This window comes from Diabrotica undecimpunctata, chromosome 8, assembly GCF_040954645.1.
Source record: "Diabrotica undecimpunctata isolate CICGRU chromosome 8, icDiaUnde3, whole genome shotgun sequence".
In the NCBI taxonomy this organism is placed as follows: Eukaryota; Metazoa; Arthropoda; class Insecta; order Coleoptera; family Chrysomelidae; genus Diabrotica; species Diabrotica undecimpunctata.
Genome location: NC_092810.1, coordinates 129,174,105 through 129,194,055, shown reverse-complemented (window position 1 = coordinate 129,194,055; position 19,951 = coordinate 129,174,105). Strand labels below are relative to the sequence as shown.

At 34.2% G+C, this 19,951-nt stretch overlaps 1 protein-coding gene across 1 annotated transcript in view; it reads left to right on the top strand.

Moving 5' to 3' along the window:
- The first annotated feature begins 171 nt into the window (after positions 1–171).
- Positions 172–19,951, top strand: part of RhoGAP15B (RhoGAP_ARAP and RA_ARAPs domain-containing protein RhoGAP15B) — a 54,793-nt gene continuing 35,013 nt past the window's right edge. Inside the window, exon 1 of the mRNA XM_072541046.1 lies at positions 172–1,644. Coding sequence (XP_072397147.1) covers positions 591–1,644 — 1,054 coding nt within the window. The 5' untranslated portion in view covers positions 172–590. The remainder of the gene's footprint in view (positions 1,645–19,951) is intronic.

The following is a 19,951-nucleotide window of genomic DNA, read 5'->3' as shown; positions in this document are numbered from 1 at the left end:
TAATGGTATAATTCAGATATTACAAACTTTAATTTATTTTTTTGTTAATTGATATATTCTAGTTGTTTGATTTAAAATTTAAAGTTAATTGTTGCATATTTAAAATATCTATCAATGTAGAAATTGCCTCAGAGTAGAACAAAATAAAGATTTTTATTTATTTATTTATTTCATTCATTCATTTTCATTTCTGTTATGATCACTTGTTGAGTGTAGATGTCAGATGTTAATTTGACTAGAAATACGTTTTGCCAGTTTATAGAAAATATTGAGTTAAAGAGATAAGAGAAGATAAGAATGTTATAAAAACCGAAAACAAACGAGAGTATGAAATTAGATTTTCGTGGTATTTTGATATTTAATTCATTTAATTGAGAGATGAGTCATTCTCAGAAGCACAATGCAATGCATTCCTATACTTAACACGCGGATTGTTTGCAGTTTATACGTTAAAGCATTTGTTTGTGGTCTTTGTTTAAAACATGTCTGTGATAATTTAATAACCCATATCTATCGATTGTGAAACGTAATTGTTACATCCTAATTATTACTGATGCAGAGTTTCCAGTTTTAAATGTTGAACGCAGAAAATGGACAGCAACACAACTCGTCCAATTCCAAAACTAAGAGAATTGAAAAAGCCTATACCTACACCAAGGAGAAGCATAATCAAGGGTAACTTGGAACAAATTGCAGAAACTACACCTAGTACTATAGAAACTATATATGCACTGCCAGAGTTCCCAGAAACAAATGTAAATTGTCTTTCAACTACACCATCAAGAAGTGAAATTCGTAAGCCAACTTCTACAGAAAGTTTATCTAGTGTTGAAGAAACAACAAATACTAATACCTTAACCAAAAGGGTAAGTTCAGCATCAAAGCAGCTAGCTGATGATATAAGCCAACTTGTTCAAGAAAGAAAGAGAGCTGTTATAGAAGGAACTAGACAAAGTGTTAGAAGAATTGCTAGAAGATTTAGTTCAAGTTCACAAAGTGAAAGTGCTTCTGAAGAAATACAGCAGCCTGAAAAAGGTGAAGAGGACAGTATTAGTTTATTTAGTGCTATAACTTTTAGTTCACCTCTGTCTGCAACAGAAAATATTTATAATAATGTAGAAAGTGACCATAGTTCTGTTTCTTCTGATGAAAACTCCATTGCTCTACCTCCCCCAAGTCATCCTCCACCTCCTCCCCCAGATGAATCATTATATGATGCACCATTATCAATTGCATCTAGCAGTAATTCTGGAAGTTCTATCAATTTAAAACCTAAAACAGACAATTATGAAAGTATATTTCCTCGTCATTCTTATAGTGGTGAGCCAACTGGTAATAATGCAGATAAATCCAGTTTTTTGTGCAGATCAGAATCTTGGAGACTCTATGATGGTGTCACTAGAGACAATGGATATACTACCTGTGCTGATCAATTGGAAAAATCATTAAAAGAACTCGAAAAGAAAATAGATAATCTTGATATAAATTTGAATGTTAGTAAACCTGAAAGACCTCCCAGCCTGAAACCCAGTGTATATGAAAACCATCAAATTTTATCTCCAGTTCCTCCTCAAAGACCTCCACGTGCTTCAAAAAGTGTCATAGTTCAATTTGATCCCATTATGAGACAAGACAGTTTAACAGGTAAGTTTTGTTTGTTTTTTTTTATGTAATGATATTCAGACAATTACAAATTTAAAAGTCACAGCTGATTTGTTACAGATTTTACATTTAAATTACAGAATAATGACACAATCTTTTTTACAAAGAATTATAAAAAATTTTATAATTTTAAAGAATTATAAAAAGAGATTTTTTTATCAGTAAATTGTTTCAAAAGTTATTATATTATAATTTAGTAAAAATTATACCATATTAGGTACCTAAATAACCTTAACTTCATTGATTTTCAAAAAACACAGGACACAGTCATATGTTTATAGCCTTAGCTTTCATTCTTGTTGTTCTGCTCCTATTGGAGACTGGAAATCATTTAACCTACTTGTACATTATTATAAGGACATTATTTACTTCTAATTACCCTATTCTCCCAACTTTAGCATCCATATGATTCTTCTATAACTAAAATTCTTCCTTCAATTTTGCTCTATGTTATGTTGTGAACACCCCCTTTTGTCCTCTCCTAGTATGGATTTTGGGTCCTCTCAATACAGTGCCAAAATATTCAAGATTATTATATAGCATATTACTTTACTTTATGCTAGTCACTCTGTCTATCCATAATTCTGTAACGTCCAATGAATACAGTACATCTTAAAACTTTCAATAATTTTTGTTGTTTTCTTTATCTCTTAAGTCTCTAAAGTTCCTAAAGATATCTCAACATTTTTGACCCATAATATTAACTAATAATCACATTTTAAAAAAACTTTAAAATTAATATACAGTAATTAATTCATTCAAACCATAACAAGGAGAACAGTGCAAAAAGAGGAACTGTGTGGCTCAAAGGGGATGGAGAGTGCTATGTTGGGCATTTCACTACTATACAAGATCCCAAACTACTAGATGCCTACTGAAGCAAAGGTCATTCACCAACATGTTGGACTGATGATCTAAAACATTGCCATAAGAATTGGATGCAAGAGGCACAAGATCAAAACAGATGGAACATTATGAGGGACATCTAGATCCAGTAGTGGTAAAGCAAAGATTAAATGATGAAGTAATTCGTTATTGATTACTGAACAGTTTTTGAGAATTTTCCTTACATTATTTTCCCCTAGAATTTCATTTCTAACATAAACTATGTATGTATGTATATACAGCGTTAACAGGCCTTTTAGGCCCATTGCTGGATGGATAATTTCCATCATTTTCTGTTCTTAGCTATCAGCTTCCAATCTCCTAATTCCCATCTCTCTGACATCTTCAATCACTACATCTCTCAATTTTTTCTTGGTCTTCCTCTCTTTTTTTTTGTCCGCAGGTACTCTCCAAGCAATATTCTTGACTAGTCTATTACCTTGCATTCTTTCTAGATGACCGAGCCATTCTAGTCTATGTTTTTTCACCACTTTTGTTATTGTAGGGTCAGCATACAAATGGTACACTTCTGCATTAGTTTGTCTTCTCCATTCTTCCTCTACTACTTTTCCACCAAACATTCTGCAAAGTATCTTTCTTTCCCATGCTTCCAATGTGTTCTGTATGGTTTTGTTCATAGTCCATGTCTCGGCAGCATATAGCATTGTGGCATATTGTAGGCAATAGCATACTTATGTTTGAAAAAAATTTGTGGGTGTTTTGGTGTTTTTACCCTCGGAATATTAAATTCTGTCTGTTTTGAGTTTTTTTTATTATGTTTGTGTAATGTGTGTGTATGTACATTATATGTTTGTGTATTGTGTGTTGCATATATATTGTGTGTAAATTGTACATGATATGTCTATAACTTCCTAATAATTCGCTACTGTTGGTATATTCTTGCAATTGACTTCTAGTATTATCAACTTAAGCCTGCTACATTCTGTTCCTGCTTCTGTTCCTGCTTCTTGGACTTTTCTGTTTTTTCATGTCTGTTTCTTTCATGATTCATGATTATTGATGCATCTTTCCATTATACTTTGTGCTAGTTGTTCCAGGCATGTTTACATATCTGGGACATGTTGAAGTCTCTGTTCTTGATGTATGTTTCATGCTTGTTTATCCTGACACTTACTTAGTGGTGTTGAGGTTTCTTCCACCTAGAAATTACTGTATTCACATGGTTTTTTGTAGATGCAGTTTTTCAATCTTATTTGTGTGTGTTCGGTTTGATTTTGAACGGGATAGATCTCAGTGTGTTGGTTGTTTTGAATGTTGTTGTGATGTTGTACTTATTTCCTATTCTTTTTAATTTTTCTGATAAGCCCTTTACATATGAAGGGTACAGGAGAAAAGGCAACCAAGTCCAAGGACTATATTTTTCAGGAGAAAGAAAACAAAATTTGAAACTATAAAAATACTAAGCTTTGTTACCTTTTTAGCTAAATATTTTTGTATATTTAGGTCAATATGTACTTTTTCTTAATAGCTAGAATAATGGTATGATTGTATTTTTATTTCAAAGTTAGTTATTTTTTATTTAAACAAAATATGGACTGAGTTGGTTCTTCCTCTGAATAGATCAAAACATTTTTATTCTATTTTTTTTATTCCATAAGGTATTTCCACATCATATTAAAAGAACAAATCAAGCTAAAAACTTCTGATTTTATCTGATTTCTAAAAATAGCTTAAATCTTCGGGAACATCATCAGGCTCAGATGGTAACTCAGGCTGATTAGCAAAAAGAAGTTGTCTGTAGTACTCTCTAGATAGCTCTTCTTCACAGGATTTTATTAGAACTTTTAGATCAGCACATTTCTTTGGGTAAAGTAATAAAAGTTTGGTAGAGCTGATTGGGTTCTTGAAGATCTGGTACATTTGATTTTCCTTCCGATTCTTTTATTGATCTTTTACTAAGGGCACATGAAAGATACATTATATATAGTAGATACAATAAAACAGTAGAATTGGATGAAACTAATATCATTCAAGGTTTGCTTAAATGCTATATATGAAGATTTAAAAAGTTACATACTTCTATTACTAATGTACTTAATGTATATTTAGTTACAAGCAACAAAGGAATAATTTCCTAGGTAAGTTTTTGTATATTCATTGCACATTATTTAACACTATCTGATACAGTGATTTATTAGACCATACCTAGTCATATAGACTTAATAAATTGATATCTTCATTTATAAGCACCACATTTAGGCACTTCATAAATTTTGTGCTTTGGTTTATTGCACATTTTTATGCTTTAAAAATTTTTGAGTAGAGTATTGCTTGAATCATGAACCTACTAAACTAGAAGGGAATCAGAATGAATATCAATTCATCACCTTATCAACATTCAATGTTAAATATAAGCACATATCATATTTCATGTTTTATTTCATTATTAATGAAACATAAGAGCAATATAAACCTATAGAGAACTATATTTAAATAAAAACTTATCTAAAAGATTACAATATCTCATTAGATATATATATATATATATATATATATATATATATATATATATATATATATATATATATATATATATATATATATATATATATAAAGTATCTCTTTATAACCATTCCCTCCCTATGTAAAGATAATTCCCCTATATCAATGAAAATAGTAAAATAGTAAACTTGTTTGGTTTGTCATAAGGACAATGTATTAATTCTTTCTTGATACTACTGATATTCTTCTCCCTTTTGACTTTTCATATATGGCAAATGTGTTATTATGTTTAAAGCACAGACTACCTGAGTCACAAGTGGAAAGGACATTGTCCAGGGTTGTTTTGTTTTGCACTTAAGGAATGCGGCCACCCCTCCTACTCATTGTTATTAAAGGGTTGAGTGACACACTTTTATTGTTCGCGCGCGCGGTGTGCCTAACACAAATTTTGTCATCTATTGATGACTTCTCACTTCTAGTTTCAGTTGTGTCTCAGGGTGTGAACAGTCAACATGTTTTCGAAAAAGCGCAAAGTGCTCTCGTGGAAGAAAAGTTAGCGATAACTCGGGCAATAGAGAAAGGTGAAAAAGCAATCGAGCAATGCTTCAGTGGTTCCAGCCGCAGCATATGAACCATATTTCCCTTTCTGGGCTTGTGTTCATGACAAAAGCTGAGTTGTTTTGCAACTAAGCTTGGAATTGACTGTTTCAAGGCATCTGAGGGTTGGCTGATCTGCGGCAAGATCAAGTACGGGCAGATCAGCGGAGAGGCTGCGATGTTAACAAAAACGTAATGGATGAGTAGCTAGAAAACGTGTGGCCTGGACTGAAGGTACGATATGCGTCAGACGACATTTTGAATACTGATATGACTGGATCGTTTTTTTAAATGACACCAAACAGAATTTAAATCGGAAAAGTGCGTTGGTGGAAAGCTCTCTAAGGAATGCATTACTGTTTTAGTAGCCGCTAACCTGGTTCAGCGAAGAGAAAATTTTTAGTGATAGGGAAGTCGAAAATAACCGACGTTGCTTTAAAAGCATCAAAAATCTAGTTGTGACCTACAAAGCAAACAAGAGTGGGTGGATGACTTCGGAATTTTTTTAAAAAGCGATAAGAAAATGGAATGTCGAGCTTAAAGGGAAAAAAATTCTTCTGCTTGTAGACAATTGTCCTGCTCATCCTTTACTGTGCGACCTTTAAAACATTGAACTCTGTTTTTGCCCAGCAAGCACAACGAGTGTCCTACAGCCCATGGACTAAAGTGTCCTCAAGAGTTTGAAAAGACTTTTAATGGAATTGGTTGGGAATAATGGCTATCTCAAACTAAACGTGCTTGGCGCCATCCTATTGATTAGTAAATCCTGGGACGAGGTGACGAGCAATACGATAAAACATTCCTTCAAACACACAAGATGGCTGGAAGATCAAAGATTGACTGAGGATGAAGATGACCTGCCGTTAGCTTTTTAGCTGTTAGCCAGACAGTTTGAACTTCCTACGGACCGAAAGAGCTAACAGATTTCGAAGAAGTTGATGCAAATGTACAACATCTGGACTTTCTGACGAGGATATCCTACAAGCAGTTCGTGTAGAAGAAGAAAATAATGACCTGGAAATGAAAGCAGAGCCAGAACCTGCTCCGATCCGTCAGCAGGCATAGGATGCGTCAAAAGTACTTCATCGGTTTTTCATCCACCAGGAAGAAGGTCAGGTCAGTTCTGTGGACAGGGAAAAGGAAACAGACCAAGGTGACAGACTTTTTCGTTAATGTAGGCTAAACATAGGACGTAATCTTTTTTCATATATTGATGAAAATATTGTACAGTACCGTATTATATATTAATTGTACAGTCATTTTGTATACTGTATTACTTGTCATTCTTTAATAAATCTATGTTGTGTAGAGTATATGCAGTGTTCACTCATTTATAATAATAGTTTCGATCAATGTTTTAAATTACATAAGAGACACACGTTATATCAGATTAATTTTGGAATATTCATATTTTGCAGCCAGATCATTAACTTAGCAAACACCTCACCGTAGTTTATTTTAGCGTTTGAGTAATCTGAAACATATTTTATTAAACGAGATACTTATTGCTTTGTTTTTCATAGTGGTGTTTGTTTGTTTTCAAAATGTGTCAATTTATTTATTATTTGTTATAAGTCTTGTAAGTAATATTTTGTAATACATTATCCCTCGAATAGATAAGAAATTGCGACGAGTGTTAGTCACACAATAACATATTATGTATTGAATGTTTGATTGTATAAAACACTAGGGTTTTTTGGGATGCTAATTTGTTGTGTTTTAATGTTTACTTCCAACATTTATCAGCGATATGAACAAAATATTTCATTGACGTTGAAAAATTAACAAAACAACGAAATTGTACTTAAACTTCAATAGTAGTGGATAATTGTACTCTTTTTTAACAATACGCAATTACAATACGCAATGTTCTTCCTCGGGGATCGCAAATATTTACTTTTTCTTTACTCTCCTTCCCAAAGTCATTCCTGCCCTTCGTGTCTTCTTCATTTAAACAGTTCTCTCTTAACTCCTGTGCCACATATTTCATGTGGTTCTTCTCCATAGTCCTTTCATTTTCCTTTTCTTTCTTACCTTTCTTTCCCTAAACTTCTTATAACTCAATCCTTCGTCCCACATAGGCATTTCTATGTCTGACGTGACCAAACCATTGCCGTCTTTGTTCTTGAACCTTTTTTGAGACTGCAGTCACCCCGGCTCTTTCCCTAATCAAGTTGTTCCTGATCCTGTTCCTTCTAGTCTCACCCAACATCCACCTAACATTTTCATTTTAGCTACCTCCATCTTCTTTCCCTGAATCCTCATTACAGGCCACACTTCACCGATTTTTTTATCACAGAGTATCCTGCTCGTTCGCTTCCAGCTAAACCAACCAACCTGTATTCCTTGGGCAATTTCTCTGATAAGGGACAATGGTCCTTAATGAAGCGTCTAAAGAAAAATGCGACCTGTCTCATCTTTCTTTGGACTATGTATCTCCCGAACTTTTTTAAAATTCGTGCTCCCCAATCTTTCTGTAAAGGTCGATTCAAACACATCAGTCACGTCACAGTTTCGGCGCCGAACCGGCACGGTCCCGTCACAGAACTATTCGCACCTGGAATGCATCATTCTTCGGCGACCAATCTGTTGAAAATATGGCAAGTTTTTCGGATGAAAAATTAGCAATAATTGCTATATGTCTGGACGAAGAAGAAGAAGCGAAAGCAATCCAAACTCTGAACTGCAAAATTTGTCTTTGCAAGGTGGAAATGCAACAGGAGATGCTTTTCAAGAAAAGAGATACATTTAAAAATTATTTTAATTTTCCAGGGTAGTCTTTGCCGTGGCAACTTGAAAAAATTTAAAAGTATGTATTTTATTTTTGTTATAGTGAAATAAAAATAATAAAGAGCGTTTATGCTCCGGTTTCATTCCAAATATTATTTTTTAAACTAATATACATGTATTTAGCACGTTGCAAAAGATATAAAACATTATATTTTCTCAGAGATTCTGTTAATTGTTCACTTGTACCGCCCGTCATGTTTTCGGCAAAACCAAAAAAATATTGGTGTCGTATCGGAACTAGTAACTATGTGGAATTTATATAGTTACCAGTTGTAATCTAACATTGCACAATATTACGCAATATGGCGCAATGTTAGTCCGAACGCTCTTTGTTTGGATCTCGTCTTGAAAAAGACGAGATCTGTTGTATATTCTTATAGGGTGAAGAAAGAAAACAAGAAACTGTGGTAAAAAAAACTCAGCCACAGAGTCTTAAGAAAATATCGCAGAGCCCTTAGAGCAAAGTGCTCTAGGAGCGCCCGTGAGGGGCTGACCTTGACTAGGCAACTCTTGACTCGAGATCCGAAATGCCCCATATTTAAAGGTGTTTTAACTTGTATATGAGATTTTTGGATCTCTCGTCCAATCAAATTTAATAAAAGTTCCAGAAGGAAGTGCGATGCGCATCAGGGTGCGTATATGTTGCACCAGGATGACATTGGCGCGGAGATTATAAAATCGGTCTGACGTTAGACGGGTCGAAACCTGTCTGTTTGGAAACTATTTGGCAACGAATGAATGTTAACGCCGGCGGCATATTTCTATTAAAGAATATTTCAGGAGATTGGAAGAGTAAGGTTGAACTCGCAAAGTGGACGTTTCAGTCTCATCTTTTTCAAAAACCTTTAAAGAATGTTTGTGTATATTATAAAAGCATGTTTCGCCCTTCATATTCCTAAAATTCTGTAAGAAATAATATACCAATCCACTCAAGTCAGAAACTGAACTACATAATCGTCTAGAAGAGCAAGGGCGAACCCACAGGCCTGTTTCTGTAGTTGGTGAGAGGTAGTCTCAGATATATGCCTTACGTTACATTAGCCTTAAAGTTATTTTGTCTTTTATTTATTTTCAAAATGAACAAGAAAACAACAAGGCGGAAACAAAAGAGAACGGAACAATGGCTTGTCAAAACGGAAAAATGGCTTGTTAACGTGTGTAAAACCAAACTGAAACTACTGTATGTTACAAGAAATACAAAGAAAACTATATCTGCGCGCACAATAGGACTGCCATGTAAGTGTCGTAAAATGTGTTTTGAAAAGTTGGGCATGAACAATATCAATATGATTTTCAATAACTTTTGGCAAATCGGCAACTACGATAATCAAAACCAATACCTTTCAAAAGTGGTAAGTTGGAATGATTGTAAAAAGTCTTTAATTACTTATAGAGCTAATAGAAAGCTTCGGACCATAGAATATAGTGTTTCAATAAATGAAGAAAGAAAATGTGTTTGTCGTCAGGCTTTTATTAGCATCCATGGCATAAGCGAAAAAAGAGTTCGCGTTGTTTTAGACAAGCAGACCACCACAGAAACTGTGCTGGGTGATAACGGAGGGAAGCTAAGTCCAGGAAATAAAATGATTGGATATAAAAAGCAGTTGGTCAGAGATTACATTGATTCAATTGTTACTGTCACTATAGCAGAGCCAAAAGTCCTTTTCGAAAATATATGCCACTGGGTTCGTCAATTACTGGAGTATATGGAGCTTATATGGAATGGCTAAGAAACACACATCCTGAAGAACAGTATGTGATAGAGTCCTACTATCGAAATATTTTTGTCAACGAATTCAATATAGGTATTCAGCCTCCTTCTGTTGATGATTGTAATACCTGCTCTTAGATTAAATTGATATAAGGTTGAATGCTCGAATAAATGAACTTTGAAAAATTAAAGGCAAATATCGAGCACAATTAATTTTTCAAAGTTCTTAGATTAAGTTGAACTTGGGTTAAAGACTAGCAACCCGAATTCTCTCAGAATAACTGAATTGGATACTGAACTGAAGGTTCATTTAGCAAAGCAGAAAGCTGCTCAGAATATGATGAAAAGCTACGAAAGCAACCAGGATGAAAATACTTATGTTGTATTTATTGATTTACAACAAGCATTACCCACGCCTAGATTTACCTGCAACGTACAATACTACAAAACAAAAATGTAGACTTACAACTTACGAATCCACAACGTTTGTATATATGTATGGGATGAAACCATCGCTAAACACGCCAATAATAGCCAGTTTTCTTAGTCACTACTTGGAGAACTTTGTTAATAAGCATGTGAGAAAAGTTATAATTTTTAGTGATAACTGTGCCGGGCAAAATAAGAACATAAACGTTGTTTTGTCTAACCTTCGCCACATTTATGCCAATCGCTTTGATTTTATTAAGCACGTTTTTTTTAATCTTGCAAAATCCTCTTTTAATAACGGTATAGTTTTATGAGATTAAGCCACAATTGGTTGCAATGATAATTACATTTAAAAAAAAACTTTTTCTTTCTTAAAAAAAATATAATTACAGCCAATTGTGTCTAAATCTCATAAAACTATACCTTTATCAAACAAATAAATAGCTTCAGAATTTATCCTCTTTTAAATTTTGTTAATAAAATAAAACTTGTTCGCCCTTACTATTCTAACATGTTTTTAAACTTTATACTCAGTTTTCCAGAAACGTATTTTTGCAGTTAGCCTTTACGCTTCCAAGCTCCTGATTTTTTATGGCGGATTGCTACGTTCGGCGCCGGAACTGTGACGTGACAGGACTGATGTGTTTGAATCGACCTTTAGGCCAAGTTGTAGAGTTTGAAGAGTGGTTCGTAGAACAAAAAAGCAAAATAAGTACACAAATTGGCTTTTCCTCGAATTCTATATTTAAAAATCTAAATAAAAGATCGTGATTTTTCGTTTTTTTTTTATTTTCGTTAGAGTGAAAGATATTATTGTCATAGTAATTTAATCGCAATACTGGCAGTGGGATTTTTGTAGAGGATCAAAAAACAATCAAATTTTTTTTAATAAAAACCTTATGGGTGCATTTTTCGCAGAGAAAAGTCGAAAAAAACCGATAAAATCGACCATTTTTTGAAAATATCATAACTTGAACCCTTTTAAAATTGGATAATTTTTATTTATAATACATTGTTTAAACAGGCGCAAAGGTGGACGCTGTCCGACCAATAGTTTTTTCAAAATTTTAGTTTGAATATTTTGCACTGGTAGTTTGGATGGCTCGGCATATTAAGTGGAGTTATCCGATTTTATTTTTTTAAATTTATTAAGATTCAAAATTTATACTCCAAATTGTATATCTTCGATTTTCATTTAAGTATGGCGAAAAATATAAATAATAGCTCTGAACGCGCGATCTCACTTTTGGAGTTTAGGAGTAGGGACGTTTACTCGCACCAGCAGCTTATGCAGTAACGATACTTTTACAATAATTTCATCAATTTTAAATGAATTATTAACTCGCATAGATGTATATTTATATACGATATTACAACACTTTATTGACGATATAAAACATGTAAATAGATTCACATACCTAGGAATGGATCTGGTCGCAAGCAATGAAGAAGAACCGGAAATAAATAGAAGGCTTGTGCTGGCAAATAAAGCCTATTTCGCGATGGGCCACATATTCAAATCGCGAGACGTACACCGGAAAACAAAACTCCGGGTCTATAAAACAATAATCAGGCCCATAGTAAGTTATGGTTGCGAAACATGGGTGGTGACACAGAAATCTGCCAATGCATTAGATGTGTTTGAAAGAAAAATATTGCGTAGGATCCTGGGCCCAATAAGTGAAAACAACAACTGGCGAATTAGGTACAATAGAGAAATATACGAGCAATATAGCGAACCAACTCTAGCACAACATACTAAACTGCAGAGATTACGATGGGCAGGGCACGTGGTCCGCATGCATGAGAATAGAATCCCCAGAAAATTATTAAATGCAAGAATGCAGGGAAAAAGACCTGTTGGAAGACCTAAAAAGAGATGGGAAGATGAAGTCGATGAGGATGCCAGGAACTGCCTGGGAACGCGTTCATGGAAAAGAACAGCGGTAAATAGAGATGGTTGGAGAAGCCTGTTGAAGGAGGCCAAGGCCCGATTTGGGCTGTAGCGCCATTGGATGGATGGATAGATGTATATTGCATATTTTCCTCGCTTGCTTCAATCCCCCACTCCTCCGCTGCAAAGGGAGATTTCTGATAGTCATAAAATCGACCAGTTTTCACCAGTCAGACAGGAAAAGTGGAAAACAAGTTCCTTCAGACAATATGAAAAGTTGTTTTTGCTGCTGTTAATGAAAGTATCCTGAAAAAAAAAGATGTTACAGTAGGCGGTACAGCGCGAAGCTTTATATTATTTTTTTCTTCTCATTTAATGTATGTATTTTGTTAGTTATTTTTTATGCAGGTTTTAATTTATACATTCTTAGAATAAATATGATGACTAGAAACGAATTGATCGAGAGTAATGAATCGATGTGAATAATGGCTATTTTATGACGCTACACATGACGACACTATCTTGTGGCGCTAGTTCAGTGACGATGCTATCTTGTGGCGCCAGTTTCGTGACGCTCACCTCAGCATTTTACTATAGAGAAAAAAGTAATACAACGCCAGTATATAAGCCAGTATAAATATTGTCCGACAAGCAAAAAAGATGAAAAACTGAGTCAACCCACGAAAACCCTTATAGAACTAAGGCGACAAATGAAAGGAGATAACACTACAAGCAAAGAAGCGATAAATCAAATAAATAAGACGATCACAAAGGCAATAAGAAAAGACATAAGAAACTACAATGTAGAAAAAACAAAACAGGCAATAGAGCAAAATAAGAACATGAAAGTTTTGAAGAGGAGCGTACAAAAGGGGAAAATAGAAATTAACAAACTGAGAAACAGCACTGGAGAAGAAACAACGAACAGAGATGAAATATTAAGAATAGTCGAAGAGTTCTACACAGAGTTATATAGATCAAGAAAAAAAGATAACAATACGGAACCTCCAATTACACTAAAAACTGGGGTATTAAACCAAGGATCAGATTTAATGCCCGATATAACAAAATCAGAAATCAAAGAAGCCCTGAAGAAAATGAAAAATAATCGAACCCCGGGTGAAGATGGAATAGTATCAGAAGCACTAAAAATTGGAGGGGATGTATTACTTGAAAAAATTAAACAACTTTTCAATATCTGCCTTCACAGCGCCAATATTCCAACAGACTGGAACAACGCTACTATGATTCTATTACACAAAGCAGGAGATAAAGCAAATTTAGAGAATTATAGACCGATTAGCCTCCTCAGCCATATATATAAGTTGTTTACGCGAATACTAGTTAAGAGAATGGAAAGAAAATTAGAGACTTATCAACCAAGGGAACAGGCAGGATTCCGAAAAAGTTACGGAACAAATGACCATCTACAAAGTATAAAAACCCTAATAGAGAAAGCAGTGGAATACAATAAACCTCTAGTTCTAATATTTATCGATTTTCACAAAGCCTTTGACACAGTTGAGCTAAGCAAAATATTACAGGCGCTTAAAGAATGCAGGCTAGATTATAGATATACTAAATTATTATACAAAATATACCTGCAGGCAACAACCACTGTCAGATTACGTACTAACAGTAATCGCATAAAAATAGAACGGGGGGTTAGACAAGGAGACCCAATGTCACCTAAACTTTTTAATACGGTGCTAGAACATGCTTTTAAGAATTTGGATTGGATGACAAAGGGAATAAAAATAGATGGAGAATATCTAAACAACTTACGTTTCGCCGATGATATACTTATAATAGCTGAAGATCTATGTATGGCAAGAGAGATGATACAGGAACTCGTTGTGGCTACAGAAAGTGTAGGTTTAAATATAAATATCTCGAAAACAAAAATCATGACCAATTTGGTACCCAACCAGAACATCAGTATTGGTGAAAAAGAAATAGAACTCGTAGATAGATATAAATACCTGGGACATGAAATTATGATTGGCAGGGATAACCAGACTCATGAACTGAAGAGAAGAATCGGCCTTGGGTGGGCAGCATTTGGAAAACTGAGAGAAACTTTTAAAAGTGAGCTGCCCACATGCCTAAAGAGAAAGGTATTTGATCAGTGCGTCCTCTCAGTCTTGACGTACGGAGCAGAAACACTTACCTTAACAAAAGCAGCAGCTACCAAACTGAGAGTCACGCAGAGAAGAATGGAGCGGTCCATGTTAGGAATAACTCTGCGAGACAGAATAACCAACGAAGACAGGAGAAGAACCGGAGTGACTGACATCATCGAGAAGATAGCCAGACTAAAATGGAGATAGGCAGGACACATAGCCAGAATGACAGATGGGCGATGGACAAAGAGGTTATTGGAATGGAGGCCAAGGGAAGACAAGAGAAGCGTCGGTCGACCACCTACAAGATGGACTGACGATTTAAGAAGACTCAATAAAAACTGGATGAGAGCGGCGCAAGATAGACGGGGTTGGAAACATGAGGAAGAGGCCTATGTTCAGCAATGGACTCTTGAGGCTGGATGATGATGATATAAGCTTCAAACTTCAGCTTCAAAATTAGCTGGTTGTCTATTAATTTCGTCACAGTCGTTTTTCCGACATGTTCCGAGTCGTCAGACGCGTTGAATGACCTATATTTATCATCAAACAATTATTGCACACTTCTCCTCGCATATGTTCGTGTTTTTATTATAATTTTTAAGCTATCTAAGTAAAATCTTAGAGAGAGAGAGAGATAGCATTAGACAAAAAATCTTTTTGCCACAGAAAATTGTTATAAGGATGTTTAAATTTTTATTTTAGAATCGCTTATAAACTTGATTAGAATATTATATATAGATTTGTCAGAATAAGATAACAGATTGCTGATGTTAACTGGTAGGCTAATATTGAGATCAATTAAACCTAAATATAGGCTTCGAGTCTGTTCCCTATGATTAGGAAAATCGAAAAATAAGTGGTTCAAATCTCCAACAGATTTACCATCACAAGGACAGAAAGGAGTTTCATAGATCCCAATCCTATGCAGATGCTCTGGAAAGAGGCCATGGTTAAATTTTAACCGGGTTATTAACGGAGAATGTACTTTATTGTAGTTAAAATTAAAATGTGGAATATTTTTTGGTAAGCATGGATGAATAGAAAAGTAATGGCTTGAAGTCTTCTGAACCTCTTTTTATTTTGACATCCATCTTTCCCTGCCAATACTCCTGATAATAGAAAAAAAATCTTTAAAGTAGTAAAAATTTGTAATTTCGGATATCTCAGATGTATTTTTTGCCATACCATCCACTAATTCGTTTCCAATTACTCCATTGTGTCCTTTAACCCAGAGTAAAGTAACTGTTTTTTTTTGTGAATTTTGTGTAATTTGTTGATATCAAGTATAATTGAGTTTTGAAAACTATCCAATGGATGGTTACGAATAACTTGTAATACTGCCTGAGAATCTGATACTATTACGATGTTCTCATAATAATTAGTGACACACCAAATTAGTGCTTTCTGCATAGCAGCAGCCTCGGCTGTAAAAATAGAACAACATTCAGGAATTCGATATTTCTCAACATAATTACTGTTTGAAACAAAAAAAGCGAAACCAGTACTTTCAACAGTTTTTGAACCATCTGTATAAATTATTGTTAAATCTTCCCCTAATTTGCTTAGTATGGATTTGAATATCAGATTAGTTAAAATTGGCAAGTCTGAATAAGAGGGCATTATAATGGTTGGTTTGTCTATCAGAACTTCAAAGTCTTGTATGTAAAAAGGAAATTTTGGTAGCTGTAATATATAAGATTGAAATGAATTCGTATCGATAAAAGATTCTGCAAGAGGAGGAGAATTTTTTATTCTCCAGTAAGAATTTGTTAAATTTTCTGTCAAAAGTAAAACTATTTTGTGAACCATAGTTGTATTAAACGATCTAAACTAGTAAACTAGTTGTATTAAACGATTAAACGAAGTATCCGATGTCACATTTTATGGATTTGAATATCAGATTAGTTAAAATTGGCAAGTCTGAATAAGAGGGCATTATAATGGTTGGTTTGTCTATCAGAACTTCAAAGTCTTGTATGTAAAAAGGAAATTTTGGTAGCTATAATATATAAGATTGAAATGAATTCGTATCGATAAAAGATTCTGCAAGAGGAGGAGAATTTTTTATTCTCCAGTAAGAATTTGTTAAATTTTCTGTCAAAAGTAAAACTATTTTGTGAACCATAGTTGTATTAAACGATCTAAACTAGTAAACTAGTTGTATTAAACGATTAAACGAAGTATCCGATGTCACATTTTAAAATCCAAATAAAAACTCCCTCACTCAGTCATATAAAGGAAAAGGACGTTCCGATAGAGGTCTATAGAGACGACATTTTATGGTAACCCCATAATTATAACAATTATTATTTGACATTTCGATGTTTGCCTCGTAAATCGTTCTCAAAATACAAATTAAAAAAATTTGACGACAAGAATAATTGTTCTCAGTTCATTCTACGTATTTGGACTCACCAACATTTAATTTTGATGATTCAAGTTTATCAGTCTCGTATATAATGAAGTTCTCGATTTATCTTAATATGAAAGTAGATAAAATATAATTTTATCAGTCTGTAAACCCAGTAATAAAATATGTATGACATGTTCTCCTATGTTTCATGGTTGCTAAGTGTTGATTTAGGTTATATTTATATATAGCGTAGGAACGCTAAAATCTGAATGTATTATAACAGTATGGTCCAACCTTTTAGACGTTGCGGGCCGTATTAAATTTGAAGTTATTATGAAGGGCCAGAGAACTCGACTCGTTCAAAAAAAGTTTATTTTAAAAAATAATATACAAACGAAATATTATGTATTTACTTACAAATAATATTGGTTTACAATTTACATGTTATGTTTAAAATTTAACTTAAAATAAAAAATCCATGGGATATTTGAGGCAAGGGTTTATCCTCTACTAACTTTTGCACATCTATAGTCTAGTCGTAGTGAGTCTAATTCACTCTTCCAGAGAATCGTTATCCAAGCGATTACGTGTTTTAGATTTAATATGCTTCGAAGCAGAAAATGTACTTTCACATATATACGTACTACCAAACATTGAATATAGTTTCAACGCAAAGTTACGAAGTTTAGGAAAACGATCCCTGGAGACTAACTTCCAAAAGGTACTAATGTCTTCATTCTTCTTTGCTTGAAAAAACGAATCGGACTGTAGTTCGCACAGCTCTAATTGGTATTCTGCTGATTGGTTCTGGATGTTGACTCCCATTGGATTATTAAAAAGCTTAAGATCGGGTTTTAGTGCTTCAAATTCCGAAAACCTTTCATCGAATTCTCTTTTTATTTCTGTAAGAACTTTTGCAAACCTCGAGAAATCGACCATGGTTTCTTCGTGATTTATTTCGAAACACGCAGGAAAATGTGTGAGGTCGTATATTTTCATACAGTTCTCGAAAAGATAAAGTTTTTTGCGAAATGTCTCAATTTGACCAACCAACTGTAATACTGTCTTACTTTTTCCCTGGAGTTGTAGGTTTAATGTGTTCAAGTGAGAGGTAATGTCTGTTAGAAATGCCAGTTCATGAAGAAATGTTTTGTTCTTAAGCTTTGTTATAAATACGTCCGTATTAATAACAATTTCCGTTTCAAAAAACAGTAAGATCTCTTTTCTTTATTTACCTGCACTCAACCAGCGTATCTCTAAATGTAGGGGGACGTCCTTATATTCAGTATTTAATTCCTCCAAATAAGAGATGAATTTTCGGTGCCGCTGAGCTCTGTTTCCTCCTCTTAAGCTGTTTTCTATCTGCACTACAGTTTTCATAGTATCGTTGATTTTAATTATCTTTCCGCAGAGAGCCTCTTGATGGATAATGCAATGAAACATAACACAGTTCACCATTTTCTCGCAAAAGTCCAGCCAATCCCGTTATGTGTCCCGTCATTGCTTTTGTTACGTCGCGTCGGTGCAAACGCAAGAGCACTTTTGAAAACCGCCTATATTTTTCACAGCGTCACTAACTGCTTCAAATATATTAATACCTTTGGTCCCGTCTTCCATGTGGTGCAGTTTTAGAAGTTCCTCAGGTACACAAAAATCTTCACTGATGCATCTAACAAAAATTAATAACTGATTTTTGTCAATAATATCAACAGATTCGTCCAGGGCTAAGGAGTAGTACAAACAATCACGAACTGTGTCGACCATTTTTTTTAAATACATGAGTATTCAGCTCATCAACTCTTCTAGATACAGTGTAAAGGGAAACTGAAACACATTCAAAATTTTTGGCCATCTTTTCATCTCCAAAGGATCGCGCTATTTTAACGGCACACCGCTTGATCATTTTTCCATCTCTAAATGCTTTTTTACTTTTGACAAGCTCTAAACATACTTCATATGATGCTGATAAGCTTGATGATTGAACGGCTGTCAGTTTTGTAAATAGAGATTTTTGTGTATTCAATTTAGCTTTAAGTTCTTTTACAAGAGTATTGCGAGCTTCACCTTCATATTTGTCTTATTTTGTTTTGTGCTGGGTTTCATAATGCCTAGTAATATTGTATTCTTTTGATAGCGCGAGTACTTGACAACAAATAGTGCACTGAGGTTTGCCTTTTAATTCGATGAAGAAATATTGATTTTCCCATTTTCCTTGGAACGTACTATTCTCTTCGAAAATTTTGCGTTGTTTTGGCACTACTCCACTACTCATTCTGAACTTAACATTCAATTTATTCGCCACTGTTAATTCAGTGACGAATGACCCTGAGTGGGTGTTCAAGGTTAACTACTTTCTTAAGATTACGGAAAGTTAGACAGGGTTGGAACAGGTAAAAGTTATCAATGGCAATATTGTTGAAATGCGTTTGCGGGGGCCGCAGTTTAACGAGCCTCGGGCCGCATGCGGCCCGCGTTGCTGAGGTTGGACCACACTGTATTATAAGATTAAATATAGTATGCCATACCTACTTTCAAATGGTCAAAAATACATTCGTATTTTTTTATACTTACTTCAATTTTATTTTATTGATGTGTTGGGAGGGGAAGTATAAGCTTAAGTTTAAGTTTGTGGGGTCGCCACTCTTGTCCCCCGGCCGCCATCTTAGAAAATGGGGGGAAAGGGTTTTCGCTCTGTATCTAGTAAACTAGAAACCCTACAAAAAATTTTAGCAAATTAAATTATCTACAAATTTATTCCTGTTACTTTTTATAGTAAAATGGAAAATAAAAAAGTTATTAACAAAGATACCTAAAAATTTTTAACAAATTTTCTCTTCGGCCTTAACTATTTTTCTAGTCATTTTACAGTAAAATGACATCAGAGCAATATTATAGAGTGTTTTGCAACGAATCATTTTCACTACAAATTTGTATAATTTCATTAATTTTTCTGGGTTTTACAGCGCTCCAAAGTTGACTGGGTTCTTGATTACTCGTAAGAATACGATAAAAACGAACCATTAAACTTAGTTTTGTATTAA